Below are 17,570 nucleotides of genomic sequence, written 5' to 3'. Positions count from 1 at the left end.
GTTCTGTAACTTTTCCTCCCTGTCTTGGTAGAGTGTCTCAAGTAGCTGCAGAAAATTTATCACAAGGAGAATTTCCTGATTTGTTAACACAGTTTTTCTGCTTGTTCATTTTTCTTCAGTTTCAAGATGCTGTTGCTAATATCACCAGAAGACAGTCTGTGTAGCAACGTTGTTGCATTGTGCCAACTAGTAATAATTCTCTGGGGTTTTTCCACTTTGGTGTATGATAGTTTGAGGGTTTGGGTCTGCAAATGCATTGAATTACTAAAGTTCTATGCTTATTTTAAGCCCCTACATTGAGACAAAGCTGCCCACAAATGAAACTTCAGTTTCTAGGAAGCGTAGACTTGTGAACTGTTTTGCTGCACATGTGTGATTGTATGTCTTTTCCAATTTGGCGTAAGTGAATAAGTAAATAAAATAGATTTATTTGTTTAACTTAAATTTACTTGCAGCTGCAGCTCATCTTGCTTATTGTTACGTTAATATGATGGTCAGATCCTCAGCTAGTGTAAATGGCCAAATCCCCCTTGAAGTCAGGGGAGCTCCACTAATTTATACCAGCTGAGGAATTGACCCAAAGGGCACATTTTTATATAGATAATAACAATTCACTTTAGGATATTTTAAAAAAACATTTGCAAGTTTAAATGAGCAATTTCTTCATTCCATTCTGTCCATCACTAATAGAATACTGCATGAAAAAGTATTCAAAATCTGTTTAAATCTACATCATGGAGTTGTCTAGGAACCTTGATTTTTTTTTTTGTGGAGTTTTAGATTACCATGAAATATAGGGTGTGGCGGGTGTGCCCTGGGGATTGTGTTTATGGTAATAGTAGCTTTTTTAAACTTTTCTTTTCAAGAAACTTGAAGCCGACAGCCTTGAAGCCAAAGCAAGCAAAGAACAGGCTCTCCAGGAGTTGCAACAGCAGCGGCAGCAGTGTACAGAGTTAGGCCTTAGGACAGCAGAATTGAGCAACCAACTCAAAGCAGAAAAAGAAGTGTATGTTAACCCTGTTTAATATCCTGCTTTTCAGATTGGGAGACCTGGATTCAAAGTTGAATTGGACTAGATTTATGTCTGTATGCCCAAACTGAAATTTCTAGTCTGTACACTTTCCTGAGTTCCAAACTCACCCTAAACTTGAAAGTAACTACACATCTTATTTGCCTTACAGAGGAGAACTGGGTTGCTCTCAGTTTCCCTTCTTGTGCTTCAGCCACTGCTTAAATGCTAGGTCCCATCTGCCTGCATGTGTCAGATGAGTTCTAAGTAATATCAATGCATTTCCTCTGCCTTTGTCTCACCCTTCTTTCTACAACCTGCTTGTTGCATCATCAGTAGGAAGGTGGCTGTCAGCAGACAGTGTTATACATATCTTTATATCACTCAGTTATGGACCCTTCCCAATGTGGGATTCATATCTCTATTATGCATGGTAATGAGAAACTTATCAGCATGACCACCTGAACCTAATATTGGCTAGGAAAAAGATGGTTATATTATTCTAGAGGAAAAAAATTGTATTTGTGAAATTGTAAGCAGGCTTAAGTCTAAGGTGCAAGTGGGGATAGGGACTTTCAACACATTTGGTGGTTACATACAAACATTAAAATTGGTTTGAATGTTTTAACTGCAAGTGCAGTTTTTCCAGCAGTCAGAGGAAGCCTTTTTTTAAAACATAAGTCCCATCTTAATTTTGTGGGGAGAAGTGCTTGCGACTCCCAAAGAGCCAAAGGGTAGGTTGCCACTTGATCTAGAGGTTTCAACCTGTTCAGAGAGCTGCTCACTGAAGATACCTTAGTTACGTAACATTTCAAATATCAATTTGCAGTGAGCATTTAAGCTCTGAGGGTAGTTTATGAATGTTTAAGGAAGAAGACAATCTGAACATGGGCTTTTGGAGTACAAAATATATTTAATTGGAAAAACAAACATCTACATACCAACTGAAAAACAATGGTTTAGATCACTTCTACAATTAACATTCTTAATTGTAAAATGTAGATTTAATTACATGAACTTTGGCAGAGTTTTAAAAAGTTTGTTTTATGGTTCTACTTTGTATTTACAGTGTGTCTAATACTAAATTGGATCTGCAGAAGAAATCTGATGCCCTTGAACAAGGAAAACAGCATATTTCAAAGCAAGAGGAAGAAAAAGCAAGCCTTAAAAGGGACCTTGAGAAATTAAATCAAGAGACAACCAAACAACTAAAGGAACTAGATGGCAAGATGCAAGTAATGACGTTAGAGCTGCAGCAAACCAAGTCAGAGAAAGATACTTTATTAAAAGACCTCACCGTTACCAAAGATAAACTATCAAAAACTACTGAATCCTTGAAATATACAAAAGATGACTTGGAAAAGGAGAAACAGAAAGGAAAAGCAGCTTTGGCAGAAACGGTTAGTCATGGTTTTCACCTAACATCCAGTATTGGCCATTTTTTCAGTTAGCTTATATGTTGTTCAGCTGTGCTTTGCACTCTAATAGGAAAATTACTTTTAAGTTTGCAGAGGTGATGACTCTGTGCGAATTGCCACAAGGAAAACAAAACTGAACTTTTAGTTGTGTTTAGTAATTCCAGACCTGAATTTGAGCTGGATGTTTTTTTACTTGTAAACATTAGTTCATACCAGAAACCAGTGCCTATGTGTGTTAATATGGGAAAAGAAATCAGACACCAGTGATGAACGTTGGCAACAATTGTATGTGAAGTGTACAAGGAGCATGGCCAGACCTATAAAAACAAATCATGAGCCTTGATACTGTTTTTATCAACTTGTTAGTGTTTTATTTTTAGACTTTCATGCCAGCCTGCTAAAAGGTTGCTTTCACTTTCAGGAACATAGCTGTGTGTACATATCACTTTGGGAAATAACAAAACTGATGGTGGTGGTGCAAGTGCTGTGTGCAGGTCAAATGAATTTGTGACCTAAGTAGTAGCAGTGTGGTAGTGAAATGTTCAGCCAGGAATAATCCAATATTGCAATAAAATAACCTTTTATGGTTGTTACTCAATTAAAAAATCTACAGTCTTTTCTCAACCCCACTTCTTCTCCCCCTCCCCCAACTTTATCTGGCACTAACATCACTGAAGATAGCTTTAATACTACTTTTGTAAACTTTCTGTTTTTAGATTTCATTGTTGTTATATTTTCCCAGTTTCTTTTCCTGTTTTGTATTGGACCACTTCCTCAACCCCCATATATGGCTATTTTTATTTTTGCGTTAGAATAGTCTTTACTTACAGTTCAAAAATAACACTTTCCTCTATCTCTTACACCTTCTTTAAAAAGACCTTTGTTTCTTGTTTGTGATTGAATAGTTTTATTTAGCTGCTTAACTATGTACAGTTGTCTTAAAACTGCAAGGATTAACTTCCCTGTATGAACTGTTTTAAAAAGAACACAAAAACTTTGCTTCCAGTTCTAAAGTCAGCCACATCTTGCCATTGACTTCAAGACCAAATCCTATTCAATAAAAAAAATGGCTACTTTAAAACTGGACTGACAGAATTCTGAGAAGAGAGCACTCTCCAGACCACATTACCATTATACTCATGCCAATACAAAGGAGCTGGAAAATGGTTATATCCTTGTCTAAAAATTGCCTGTTGGCAAAAATATTAAACAGATCTTGTTACTAGTATAAATGCCTGATTCTGTCACTACTTTGAGCATAAGTCTTCTGTATGAGAAATAATGATTTGTTCCTAATATATTTTTCAGTGCCCCAGGAAAAAAATCATCCTTTTCATTCCTTCATTTTAAAGCTATAACCCTTGTGGCTCAATTACACGGCCATCAACCCAACCCTTAATTCAGTTAATTGTTCCCATTCTGGAAAGCACTCCTGTACTTGCTTAGCTGTAGTGACCTGGGAAGACTGACTAGAGCTGTGTATCTACTATAGTTACAGTTCATAATGCATTTCCAGAACAGAAATATTTTGGCAGCAGAATCTGTAGTAGTATATGATGACCGCTTTGTAATGCACACTATATTTTTTTTTTTTTTAAAAGGAAAAATCATGCCAAGATTTAAAACATCAACTCCAAGTGCAAACAGAATCTGTTGCTAAAGAACGGAATGAGTTGAAAAATTCACTTGAAAAACAGGAAGGGGTAAGATTCCCAACTTCATCTATCAAATAAAAAGACTGCTTTTTAAATTGCATATTGAAGGGATTAGCACGTGGAAAAAATTAGTTATTCTCTCAAAGACCCTAAGACAAAGTGATACTTGTAGAAGATTGCATGGATTTTAATAAGATCCTCTCCTTTCTTCCATGCCCAGGATACAGTTACAACACTTGGTCATTGTCCATCTGCTTTCTAATATGTCTTGAATGTTGGGGGGTGGGGGGGGTGAGAATTGTTAGGTATTTGAATTAACATCTCTTTGAGATATGAACTGTCATCTTTCTATGTGTTTTGGGCTTAGACATCTACTTACCACTTTTTAGTATGCTGTCTGCAGTTTTGGAGGAAACATTTCAAATCTCTTGGAAGAGTTTTAGCGTTTTTGAAAACCTTCCCCCAAACAGTTTTCTCTGTAAATATAAGGCATAGTCTGAGTTTTTAACAAACAAACACTTAACTCTATCATGTTACCCTAGAATTTAAAAAAGAAGGGACCTGCTAATAAGTTCTTTATGGCATTGGCCCTATTCTGCTCCTGTTTTATAAAGAAAATCCAAAAGTTTAGAAGTTATGAACTGTAAATCTGAAATGTAGTTCAACACAACACCCACTAATAATGATTATGGTAAAAATCATATGTGACTTTTTTTTTTTTTTTAAATACAGATTTCTAAGCAGTTGACAGTAGAGCTTGATTCAGTACGAGGACAAATAGTGGAATTTCAGAGTCTTCTGAAAGAGAAAGAAAAGAGCGAACAGAATCTCCAGGGGAAACTGAGAGAGCTAAAGGAATCGTTTGATCAGAAGAAAAGACAAAGTGAAACGTTGCAGGCTGAATTAAAAGCTGCCCTTTTGGAAAAGGTAGTTCTAGATTCCTTTCATTCCTCTTACTTATAAAGGAAATTAGTATGAACTCTGATGCATGATGCTGTTTCTGAGTCATTATCTAGGTGATAAAATAGCTCTTTGTCAAGAATGGTTATGTGTTTCAGCTACTGCAAGGCCAGGATATGGAGTTAAACCCATCGGATATTGTTCACGGTTGAAATGATAAAAAGCATTTGAATATGAGGCCCCAATACTGAATTATGGGATTCTATGAAATTGCTATATGCCACTGAATTGGTAAAACTAGCTAGACCTGCTGCATTCACTTTACTGCATCCAGAGGCAGCATTGCAAAAGGTGCTATCTTGTGCAGTAGTAGGCAGTGCCATGAAAGTAGTTCAGACACAAATGTTTTAGCATTTCAGTATCTGGTAGTTTTAAACTAATTTTGTGCAGTAAGAAAAATGTCTTGATGTCAGTTGAAAATTGTTCATTAAGGTAAGAAATTCAGACAGTATAGCCATAGGCAGATTGGCGCTTGTGGATTTTGCTGTTACAAGGCTGAGTTGGAACATTTTGTATCTAGTGAATCTGTATTGCAGTGGCTTCCTACTGTTCTGCCAGTGGGAATTAAAGGACTTAAAATATTATTTAGATGTTTAAAAACTGGCTGGTCTCTTTGAATAAGTAATGCCAAGAGTGTAATTAAAAGAAAGGCAGTTTAAATCTCTGTGTTAATGTAAGATATTACACTTGATTTAAGCCTACAAGAGGCTGAATATAACATAACTCAGTAGTCTGCCCTTGCTCAATTTTGTATCTGGTATGAGTGGTGGCTGTTAAAGTTTGTAGCATGAATAAAAATAAAATAATTTTTGTGTTTTTAATTGATAATTCCAATATTTTGTATGATGTGTGTGTTTCAGGCAGAACTAGAGAACAAACTGCAGCAACAGACAACATTGTCAGCACAGGAACTTAAAGCAGAGAAAGGAAGATTAGCAGAATTGCAGAAGGTCCATGAAAAACATCAAGAAAATATGGAAAAACTTCAGTTGGATCTTTATGGTAAAGAGTCTGAACTTTTGGCAACAAGGCAAGACCTTAAGGTACAGTAAGTCATTTTAAGGTCATAAGCGACTTAATAGATCCATTTACTTCAGGATAAATACAAAGGAGCCAAATTAAAGATACATAAAGGAAAACACTCTTACTGTGTTTATAATTTTTTGTTCTTTCCTTCAGGACAAAGCACATACTGGAATTAACTTAAATGCCAAGTGTATTGTCCTGACATAGAATGCCCTTCTGGTTCACAGTATTTTGTAGCAGTAATATTTGTGTTGCCAGAACAAACAAAAAGTTTTTAAAAATAAAACTTTTTCAAGAGCATGCCCTCCAAACTGATCTGTGGAATGCTCTTCCTTAGTCTTATCCTTAAATATACCATAGTTCCTGGCACAAATACTGAGGGCAGCCATCTTGCTGACATTCTAGGAATAACCCAAATCCTGTTTCTTCCAGAAAATATACTTTTTTAAAATTCTTCTCTATTGACACTTCAGGAGGGATGTGGACAGCATTGAGAGGGTCCAGAGGAGGGCCTCCTGTGTGATCCAGGGACAGCAGGGCAGACCCTGTGAAGAGAGGCTATGGGACCTTAACCTGTTCAGCCTTCGCAAGAGAAGGCTGAGGGGCGACCTGGTGGCCGTCTGTAAACTCACCAGGGGGGACCAGCAGGGTTTGGGAGAGACCCTTTTCCCCCTAGTGCCCCCCGGGGTAACAAGGAATAACGGCCACAAATTGTTAGAGTGTAGGTTTAGACTGGACATCCGAAGGCACTACTTCACAGTCAGGGCGGCTAGGATCTGGAACCAACTTCCAAGGGAAGTGGTGCTGGCTCCTACCCTGGGGGTCTTTAAGAGGAGGCTTGATGTCTACCTAGCTGGGGTCATTTGAGCCCAGTTTTCTCTCCTGCCCAGGGCAGGGGGTTGGACTTGATGATCTACAAGGTCCCTTCTGACCCTACTTCTATGAATCTATGACACAAGCATTGATAATGCTTCTTAGTTTACATTCCTACAGCAGACACATTCATTCTGCATTGCTCTACTGGGGTCTCAGTTGTTTTGGCTATATTGTATACAGTATCTGCTCAACATGTAATTTTTAAAGAGTTTTCTGTGGAGAATCTGAAGCTGGGATGCCAAATATAAGCAATTTGGTCTTGTTAGTGTTTGAATGGGAAATCTTCAAGAAAGCTCAAATACTGCTGGAACGTTAGCAGGTAACAGGCACTCTTTCACCTGAGCCAGTGTTAGACCCTTGTCTCATTTGCTGTTTAATATTGCTTTGTTTGAGAGGTCATCTTTTAGGAAGAGAGGCAAAATTTGGCTCTGATCATTCGCAGTCATTAAAAGTCTCTTGGTTCTTTCAGAAAGGTGGGTGTACTGATTTTGAGTGCCCTAGCCAAACTCCAGCTTGGGAGTTAGTCTTCCTCTCTACAATATTACCCGCTGCTTTTGGTTAAAAAGTTTGCATTAATCTTCTATTAGTGTAGATTGCATGCTATATTCTGTTGAAGTGGCAGCTCAAATTCAGCAATGGTTGAGTGAGTCCCTGGATGCAGTCTGGAGTGTTTTGGGATGGTTATAAAATGACAATAGTTCAAAAATTCTATTTCATAGAGACTAAAATATACCAACCGAGTTTGAACTTACTTCCCTTGACTCATTTAGACCATTATTTTGTAATGGATGTGACCTGTGAAAGTATTGGGCTGACTCTGCGTGGTATTATGCTTTCTTTGTGAACAGATACACTTCTTAACTATTAGCTGTTGCAAATATACCTCAGATGAGCATTATTTAAAGTAGACCACAGGGGCAGCTATCAGAATTGGAAATAATTGTGCTGTACACGTTTAAAATAGGGCTGCCACTGCTCTCCATGTTTCAACTTCTGCATAGAAAAGGTGAGATGAGTGATGCAATAGGAACAAATGTAGAATGATGTTCCTATGGAGTTTTTACAGCGGTGCCTAGAAATCCCAAACAAAGTTAGAGTACCCTTTGCTGAAGGACTTTTTAAATATTTGCAATTTTTTTTTCTTTGCAAGCTTTTGGGGACACACGCTCTTCATCAGGCAAAGGTGAAATTAAAGATGGTAAGAGTTCTCCTGGTTAGAAAAGAAGCGTCATCAGGCCAAGGAAGAATTAGGGATGATAAGAGTTCTCCCAGGTAGAAAAGCCAGTTTGTAAAAAGCTGCTCTGTGAGAATGCAAATGAGGAGGAGACAATGGCTGGCACAGGCAAGATACCTGGGGTTTTCAGATAGCAGGCAGGATGTGGGGTGCCATAAATCCGGTGTTAATACTTAGTCTTTGGAGAGTATATATTGCTTAGAGGTTTGGAGAGTATATGTTGTGGTTGAATTTGGCTGCTTTCTTCTTCATGTTGTGAAGTTTCCATTTCAAACAGCAAAATCCAATATCTTCCAACATCCGTGAAAAAAAAGAGAGCAGCCCATAAAAAATTAAGAATTGTGAGCTTGATTTGAGGCTGGATGCAAGTGTTGATGGGCAGATGGAGCAGAGAAGTACCACCTTGTGTCTGAGTGGGAACTCCATGCAGCAAGCTGCTAGTCAGGGCTTTGTGGCCCATTGGGCCTCTGTAGTCCCTCCCACCTCCAGCCACATGCTACCATTGTGCCCCGTTGACCATCACCTGCCTGGAATGGCTGCTTGCCTCACAGGTAGGCCGGGCTGCGTGGCCCTGGGCAGTCTGAAGCAGGAAGCAGAATTCCTAATGCACACACAAGCTATTGCAGATCAATATTGGTGGTAACTTCTGGCATGTTAAGGTAGGATTGGGCAAAATAGTGGATCCAGCTGGTGACTGGGCTCCCATTTCCCAGCAGCCCCTCTGGCAGGTCTCCCACAGGAGCAGAGGGGCTGTGGCAGCTCAGGGTCAGGGTCTTCACAGAGACTGGCCCAAGCGGCATGCAGATGAGTGGGGAGCTTCTCCGGGGCTGGGGCCAGGGCCAGGATCTTGCAACAGTGACAGCGTAGGCTGGAACCAGGGCAGAGCCGCAATCCACTGCCTGCACAACTCTGGGTAGCGGATCGTGGCTCTGCCTTGGCTCCGGCCTGTGCTGACACCACCGCAAGATCCTGGCCTCGGAGCAGCTTCCCGTGCAGTGGTGCACCCTGCCAGCTCAGTTCGGGCTGGTCTCCGTGGAGACCCTGCCCTGTGCTATCTTGAAGCCCCTTAATCTTGGGCATACTATTCATCATTGTTCAGAGTATATATTTAAAACAATTTTGTAGAAAATGTTTTGTAGTCGGTAGGGTCAGAAGGGACCTGAGCAGATCATCAAGTCCGACCCCCTACCATGGCAGGAAAGAGTGCTGGGGTCAAACGAACCCGGCAAGGTGTTCATCCAGCCTCCTCTTAAAGACCCTCAGAGTAGGAGCCAGCACCACTTCTCTTGGAAGTTGGTTCCAGATCCTAGCCGCCCTGACTGTGAAGTAGCGCCTCCTGATATCTAGCCTGAATCTACCCTCTGCCAGCTTGTGACCATCATTTCTTGTCACTCCTGGGAGTGCTTGCGGGAGCAGGGACTCTCCCAATGCCTGCTGGTCCCCCCTGTCTAGTTTGTAAATGGCAACTAGATCCCCCCTCAGCCTTCTCTTGTGGAGGCTGAACAGGTTCAAGTCCCATAGCCTCTCCTCGTAGGGCCTGCCCTGCTGTCCCCTGATTGTGCGGGTGGCCCTCCTTTTGACCCTCTCCATGTTGTCCACATCCCTCCTGAAGTGCGGCGCTCAGAACTGGATTTAGTACTCCAACTGCGGCCTGACCAGTGTCGCATAGAGGGGGAGGATCACCTCCTTGGACCTGCTTGTGATGTATCTGTGGATGCATGACAAGGTACGGTTGGCCTTCCTGACCGTGTCCCCACACTGTCGGCCCATAGATTCATAGATTCATAGATGTTAGGGTCGGAAGGGACCTCAATAGATCATCAAGTCCGACCCCCTGCATAAGCAGGAAAGAGTGTTGGGTCTAAATGACCCCAGCTAGATACTCGTCTAACCTCCCCTTGAAGACCCCCAGGGTAGGGGAGAGCACCACCTCCCTTGGGAGCCCGTTCCAGACCTTGGCCACTCGAACTGTGAAGAAGTTCTTCCTAATGTCCAGTCTAAATCTGCTCTCTGCTAGCTTGTGGCCATTGTTTCTTGTAACCCCCGGGGGCGCCTTGGTGAATAAATCCTCACCAATTCCCTTCTGTGCCCCCGTGATGAACTTATAGGCAGCCACTAGGTCGCCTCTCAACCTTCTCTTGCGGAGGCTGAAAAGGTCCAGTTTCACTAGTCTCTCCTCGTAGGGCTTGGTCTGCAGGCCCTTGACCATACGAGTGGCCCTTCGCTGTACCCTCTCCAGGTTATCCGCATCCTTCTTGAAGTGCGGCGCCCAGAATTGCACGCAGTACTCCAACTGCGGTCTGACCAGCGCCCGATAGAGGGGAAGTATCACCTCCCTGGACCTATTTGTCATGCATCTGCTGATGCACGATAAAGTGCCATTGGCTTTTCTGATGGCTTCGTCACACTGCCGGCTCATGTTCAACTTGGAGTCCACTAGGACTCCAAGATCCCTTTCCACCTCCGTGCCACCCAGCAGGTCATTCCCTAGGCTGTAGGTGTGCTGGACATTTTTCCTCCCTAGGTGCAGCACTTTGCATTTCTCCTTGTTGAACTGCATCCTGTTGTTTTCTGCCCACTTGTCCAGCCTATCCAGGTCTGCCTGCAGCTGTTCCCTGCCCTCCGGCGTGTCCACTTCTCCCCATAGCTTTGTGTCATCTGCAAACTTGGACAGAGTACATTTCACTCCCACGTCCAAGTCGCTGATGAAGACATTAAAGAGTATCGGTCCAAGGACCGAACCCTGCGGGACCCCACTACCCACACCCTTCCAGGTCGAGACCGACCCATCTACCACGACTCTTTGGGTGCGACCCTCTAGCCAATTCGCCACCCACCGAACTGTGCAGTCATCCACATCACAGCCTCTTAATTTGTTCACCAGTATGGGGTGGGATACCGTATCGAAGGCCTTCCTGAAGTCCAGGTATACGACATCCACCCCTCCTCCTGTGTCCAGGCGTTTCGTAACCTGGTCATAAAAAGAGACTAGGTTGGTCAGGCACGATCTGCCCGCCACAAACCCATGCTGGTTTCCCCTCAGCATAATTTGCCCTGCCGGGCTCTCACAAATGTGAGCCTTGATAATTTTTTCAAATACTTTACCAAGGATGGAGGTGAGACTGACTGGCCTATAGTTGCCCGGGTCCTCCTTCCTCCCCTTTTTGAAAATGGGGACCACGTTAGCCCTTTTCCAGTCCTCCGGGACTTGGCCCGTGCGCCACGAGCATTCGAATATTCCCGCCAGTGGCTCTGCAATGACGTCGGCCAGTGCCTTCAGCACCCTCGGATGGAGCCCATCCGGGCCTGCCGACTTAAAGGCATCCAGTTCTTCCAAATGACTCTGCACCACCTCAGGGTCTACGCATGGAAGTCTGGCGCCTTGCTGCTGCCTCTCTACAACCCCAGTGAGAGACTTGTCGCGCCCCTCGCTTAGGAACACTGAGGCAAAGAACTCGTTGAGGAGTTCAGCCTTGTCCCCTCTATCTGTCACCAATTGCTGCTGCCCATTTAGCAGGGGTCCTATTCCTCCCTGGGCCTTCTTTTTACTCCCAATATATCTAAAAAACAATTTCTTGTTGTCCTTTACTTGGGTTGCCATCCTCAGCTCCATGGTAGCTTTGGCCCGCCTAACTGCCTCCCTACAAGCACGAGCAGAGGAGGTATATTCATCTTTAGTGATCTCACCCTTTTTCCACTTTTTATGTGCTCCCCTTTTGGCCCTTAGGCTGCCCTGGATTTCTCTGGTCAGCCATGGAAGCCTCCTGGCCCCTTTCCCTCTTTTGCCTCGCTCGGGGATCGTCTTGCTTTGTGCCCAAAGGATCGTTTCCTTTAGGCACAGCCACCCTTCTTGGGCACCCATCCCATCAAAACTCCTACTCTGCAGTGCTTCCTTGACTAATCGCCTGAGTGCAATGAGATCAGCTTTCCTAAAGTCTAGCACTTTCACCCTACTAGTTACCTTACCCACTCGCCGTCTTATGTTGAATTCTATCATAAGGTGATCACTGTCTCCCAGATAGCTACCGATTTGGAGGTCCCCTATCATGTCATCTCCCGTTGCCAATACCAGATCCAGTATGGCATTCCCCCTAGTGGGACCATACACCTCCTGTGTCAGGTGGAGGTCCTGTACACAAGTTAGAAACCTGCGTGAGCGATGGGACCTTGCTGTCTGCGTCTCCCAGCAGATGTCCGGGTAGTTTAGGTCCCCCATGACTACCGCCTCTTTAGCTTTTATGGTCTCCGAGAGTTGCCTCAGGAGCCCCGCATCTATTTCTTCCCCTTGGTGTGGGGGTCTGTAACAGACCCCTACCACCAAATCCCTTTCTCCTTGCCCCCCATGTAGCCTAACCCACAATCCTTCTACTTCCTCAGCCTCGGATTCTGTCTTGATGAGGGTTGATGTATATTGCTCACTGACATAAAGTGCAACCCCCCCCCCCTTTCTTCCCCGACCTGTCCTTTCTGTACAATCTATAGCCCTCAATATGTACCGCCCAGTCATGGGATGAATCCCACCAGGTCTCTGTTAGCCCCACTAAGTCATAGGTGTTTAGTGCAAGCAGGAGCGCTAGTTCATCCTGCTTGTTCCCCATGCTCCTAGCATTAGTATATAGGCACTTGAGCCCTGCGACTGGTGCCTTTGTTGCCCCCCTGCTCCCAGTCCCATGGGGCCCATTGTTTCTTACCTTCTTGTTCCTTACCTGTTCTGTTGTGCTGGCCTCCCCATGGCTTTCAGTTTCCCAATGTTCTCCTTCTTCAGGCTGGGCTGTCCTTGTGGGTGCCACATGGTTTGGTGGTCCACAGCTTCCCCTGCCCTCGTACTCCCCTCCCCCCGACGAGCCTAGTTTAAAGCCCGCCGGAGGAGATCCGCCAACCTAGAAGAAAACACACGCTTACCTTTGGGGGACAGGTGAAGCCCATCCCAGCTGAGCATGTCCCTCGTCGTGATGTGCGGGTCATGGTCCAGGAAACCGAAGCCTGCCTCGAGACACCACTGCCGAAGCCGCCAGTTGGTCTCTCTGATGCAGTTCTCCTGCCGTCTTCCTCGTCCGGTCACTGGTAGGATGGAAGAGAAAACCACCTGGGCACCGAACTCCTTCAGCACGCCGCCCAGAGCACAGTAGTCCGCCATCAAGAGATCGGGGGTTCTCCTGGCCGCATCATTAGTACCCACATGGACTAGGACCATGGGGTAATAATCGGTGGGCTTGATCCTGGCCTGGATTACCTCCATCACATCCCGAATCTTTGCTCCAGGGAGGCAGCATACCTCTCGTGCCGAGGGGTCCTGGCGACAGATGGGTCCTTCCGTACCTCTCAGGATGGAGTCTCCTATGACGAGCACACGTCGCCTCTTCCTCTGGGTCATCGTGGATCTCTTGATCTGTTTGGGGTGTGAAGAACGGGGTGTTTCTTCTTGCCCAAGGGTGTCCTCCTCCCCTTCCATCTCCTGCAGGGTCGCCAGGGCCTCGTACCTGTTCACCAGTCGGACTGGAGAAGCTGGTACCGATTCTCTGCGTGCCGCTCCGGTCCTGGCTGTGACCGTCTGCCACTCTGCTGTGGAGGGTATTCCCCGGGGTGCTTCTTCCTTTGGTGCCTGGGCCTGCAGGGAAAGGAAATAACTGTCAATTTCATCCTCCGCCTCCCTGATCCCCCTCAGCCTGCTAACCTCCTCCCGGAGCTCCCTCACCTGCGCCTCCAGAGCCCTAAGACGGGCACCTGCTGGACAGGTGTGAGGGCCCCCCAATCTCTGCCCCCACCGGCCCTGCTGGGGATCCCCCACAGGCCAGGAGGTAGGGGGACACCGGCTCCCCCATGGGCTCGGTCTGGGTGGAGGCCTCAGACCTGCCCCGGGTAGCCTTGTCCCCCTGGGCAGAGGCCCTAGCAGCACTCCTCGTAGACACCATTCTACAAGCTGCTGTTTGTAGACCTGCGCGGTGTCTACGCCCTACCCCTACAGGAGTCCCACTCCTGGCCCGCCCTCCGGCGCGAACGCCCGCGCAAACGCTGGCGTGCTCTTACAGAGCGCGCCTGTTTGTGCGCTCTGTTCGCGCTGCGCGGCTCGGGAGCGCGGCTCCCTACCGGCTCAGCTATATGGGACCCGGGGGGCTTCCCCTCCGGATCCGGCTCAGCTGCGCCGGGTCCCTCCGCCCCACTTACCTTCGGGGGATCAGCTGCTGCTGCCCCCGCTGCTGATTCCTCTGTTGTTGCTGCTGCCGCCGCCGCCTCCGGTCAGTTGGTTGGTAAGAAGGGCACACGTGCGTGCGGGACACACGTGTGCTGCCTCCTCTCCTTCCCGCTGCTGGTTCCCGAGTGCTGGGAACTACGTCACTCCGTGGCTTTTAAAGCCCGCGGTTTGAATTACCCGCCCCGCTCCAACGGCCAATCAGACGCCCCGGGCTACCCGGAAGTGCCTGCCGGCAGTTCTGCCTCTACGCTCCCCCGCTGGGGGGATCCGCTGCCACAGGAGCCTGCTCCCCCCAAGGGTTAGCCCCGGGGGTGCCCCCTGGCCTGGGGGGACAGTCCCCTTCCTAGCCCTCCCTGTTTGCGCGCTCTGTTCGCGCTGCGCGGCTCGGGAGCGCGGCTCCCTACCGGCTCAGCTATATGGGACCATGTTCATTTTGGCATCAATAATGATTCCAAGATCCTTTTCTGCCTCTGCACTGACGAGAAGGGAGTTCCCCAGCCTGTAGGTATGCTGCTGGTTCTTCCTCCCCAGGTGCAGTACCTTGCACCTTGTCAGTGTTGAAACCCATCCTGTTCTCATCCACCCACCTCTGTAAACTGTTCAGGTCTGATTGTAGCCTATTCCTCCCTTCTAGTGTGCCCACTTCCCCCCACATCTTAGTGTCATCTGCAAATTTGAACAAGGTGCTTTTCACCCCCTAGTCCAAGTCGCCGATGAAGATGTTGAACAGTACAGGCCCGCGGACCAAGCCCTGGGGGACCCCACTGCCCACATCCCTCCAGGTCGAATAAGACCCGTCCACCACCACTCTGGGTGCGGCCCTCCAGCCAACTAGTGACCCATTTGACTGTGTAGGTGTCGACGCCACAGTCCCCTAGTTTTTTAATGAGAATGGGGTGAGAGACTGTGTCGAAGGCCTTCCTAAAGTCCAGAAAGACTACATCCACTGCTACCCCTGCATCTAAGGGTTTTGTAACCTGGTCATAGAAGGCCACCAGGTTGGTCTGACAGGACCTGCCTCTAATGAACCTGTGTTGGTTGACCCTAAGCATATCCTCCCCTGCTGGCCCCTCGTGGACATGCGCCAGGATAATTCACTCAAAAAGCTTACCCAGGATTGAGGTAAGACTGACTGGCCTATAGTTTCCTGGGTCCTCCTTCCTCCCTTTTTTGAAAATGGGAACCACATTGGCCCTTTTCCAGTCCTCTGGCACCACACCAGAGCGCCATGAGTGCTTGTAAAGCCATGCCAGGGGTCCTGCAATGACCTCTGCTAATTCCCTCAGCACTCTGGGCTGGAGATTGTCAGGACCAGCTGATTTAAATACGTCCAGTCCCTCCAGAAGTTCCCTGACTAGATCCTCACGGACCCTAGGTCTGGGTGCGCCTCCCCTGGGGCCTATGGGGGTTTCGGGGGGGGGGGGGGGTGACCTGTTCCCTGCTCAGAAAAATGGAGGCAAAGAAATTGTTAAATAGGTTAGCTTTGCTGTCTGGTGTGACGACCAGATTTCCTAGTGTGTCCTGCAGAGGCCCCACGTTACCTGGTACCTTCTTTTTACCCCGTATGTATTTAAAAAAGGACTTCTTGTTGTCCTTGATCTGGGTAGCTAGTCCCAGTTCCATCTCCGCCTTGGCCTTCCTGACCACCCCCCTACAGCCCCGAGCAACCGAGGTATAGTCCTCCCTGGTGGTGGCCCCTCCCTTCCATTGGGCGTACGCCTCCTTTTATTTTAGTTAAAGGAAGTAAAAGGAAATGTTGTCAATACAGTCTAAAATGGTAGCAAGGAAGCATTTGGATAGTCAATCACTGAACTCTGGAAAGTCTTTCAACAGAAGAGTTATATAAATCTCAAGTGCAACCTCTACCACCCATTGGCTACACAAAAATATCCAGTGGGGGGTGGAGCTGATATCAAATAGATCGTTAAGCCAGATCCTTATAATTTGAGTCTGATACCCACCCAAATTTTGCCTAGGAGTTATAGATTCCTGGCATAGCTTAGTTTATTATAGATACAATCTTACTTGCAGCCAGTTTGAAAGATCTGAATCATTATTTTCTTTTTTTATAGACTAACAGATTCTGAAACATACGAATTTAAATGATCTCAATTTTCTTTTGCATCAGGACTTTTAGCAGAGCCAACATAGTCACTGCAGACCAATGCTGAGCTTTCGTGATTTCAAGAGAAGTTTTAAATAATCTTGATTAGGTCTGAGTCAGAGGAGATCACTGCTTTGTTTTAAATTTTCTCTAAAGAAAAATAAAATTGGAAAGTCCAAACGGTTTAACACAAGTTGGCACAAGGATGTTTGGGAAGCAAATGTTACACACATATGTGGGGATGCGAAGTCCCTGTCACACACTTTAGATGAGCTGAGGGCTCCTATAGTTTCTGGGTAGGATTACAGGGCATGAGTTGTACTGTGCTGACAGCACCATCTACTGGCATATATAAGGAATATCATTGTGAGGTTGTTGAGCTGTTTGCTGACCAGCTAAAGGAACTAGGAGTACGCAGTATGATGAAAAGCAGGTGAGAGTTGTTTAAATGAAGACTTGCATTTGAATATTTAGGTGACTATTATGTGAAGGTTAGATGTAGATCAGACAACTTCTTCGATATACTCCATTCCTCCTCGTCCTCCTCCTACCAACAGAGTTGAAGGATGGAAGGACTGGTTAATGTCAAAGCATGGGTTGTAATAAAAGAACACACCACCTAACTTTACCATCAGCCAAAGTGAAAAGGATTGGTTAAGTAGGAGGCGGTGGAAAGTGGGACAGTGATAGAAATAATACATTCATCATTTAAATTTACATTATTTAAAAAATATTTTATACACAATAGTGTGTGTGTGTGTGGGTGTGTGTGTGTGTGTGTGTGTGTGTGTGTGTGTATGTATGTATATATATGTGTGTGTGTGTGTGTGTGTGTGTGTAGTGTGTGTGTATATATATATATATATATATATATATATATATATATATGGTTTAATTAAAAACAAATTAAAGATTTGACTTGTCCCTGCCCCACAAAAATTGTCAAACCATTTTACATTGGGTAAAGTTAAGTGTGTAAGTGATGTTATTGTTAAACTATCGTACGGACTTTAACTTGTCCTGTATTTTAACTGCACTAAAGCTTTTACTGCATTTTATTCAATGACTAATGCAAAATGCATAAATATCATTGGG

The 17,570-nt window shown here is 45.5% G+C and overlaps 1 protein-coding gene across 2 annotated transcripts in view; it reads left to right on the top strand.

Moving 5' to 3' along the window:
* EEA1 (early endosome antigen 1) overlaps positions 1-17,570 on the top strand; it is a 124,899-nt gene that overhangs the window by 87,199 nt on the left and 20,130 nt on the right. For both annotated transcript variants that reach the window (XM_059726173.1, XM_059726174.1), the window contains 5 exons: positions 867-1,006; positions 2,079-2,409; positions 4,029-4,130; positions 4,815-5,009; positions 5,903-6,085. In XM_059726173.1, the coding sequence (XP_059582156.1) occupies positions 867-1,006; positions 2,079-2,409; positions 4,029-4,130; positions 4,815-5,009; positions 5,903-6,085 (951 nt within the window). The remainder of the gene's footprint in view (positions 1-866; positions 1,007-2,078; positions 2,410-4,028; positions 4,131-4,814; positions 5,010-5,902; positions 6,086-17,570) is intronic.

Source organism: Alligator mississippiensis, chromosome 4 (genome assembly GCF_030867095.1).
Source record: "Alligator mississippiensis isolate rAllMis1 chromosome 4, rAllMis1, whole genome shotgun sequence".
NCBI classification, from domain to species: Eukaryota; Metazoa; Chordata; order Crocodylia; family Alligatoridae; genus Alligator; species Alligator mississippiensis.
Note: the sequence above shows the minus strand (reverse complement) of the source record. Positions and strands in the feature narration are given on the sequence as shown.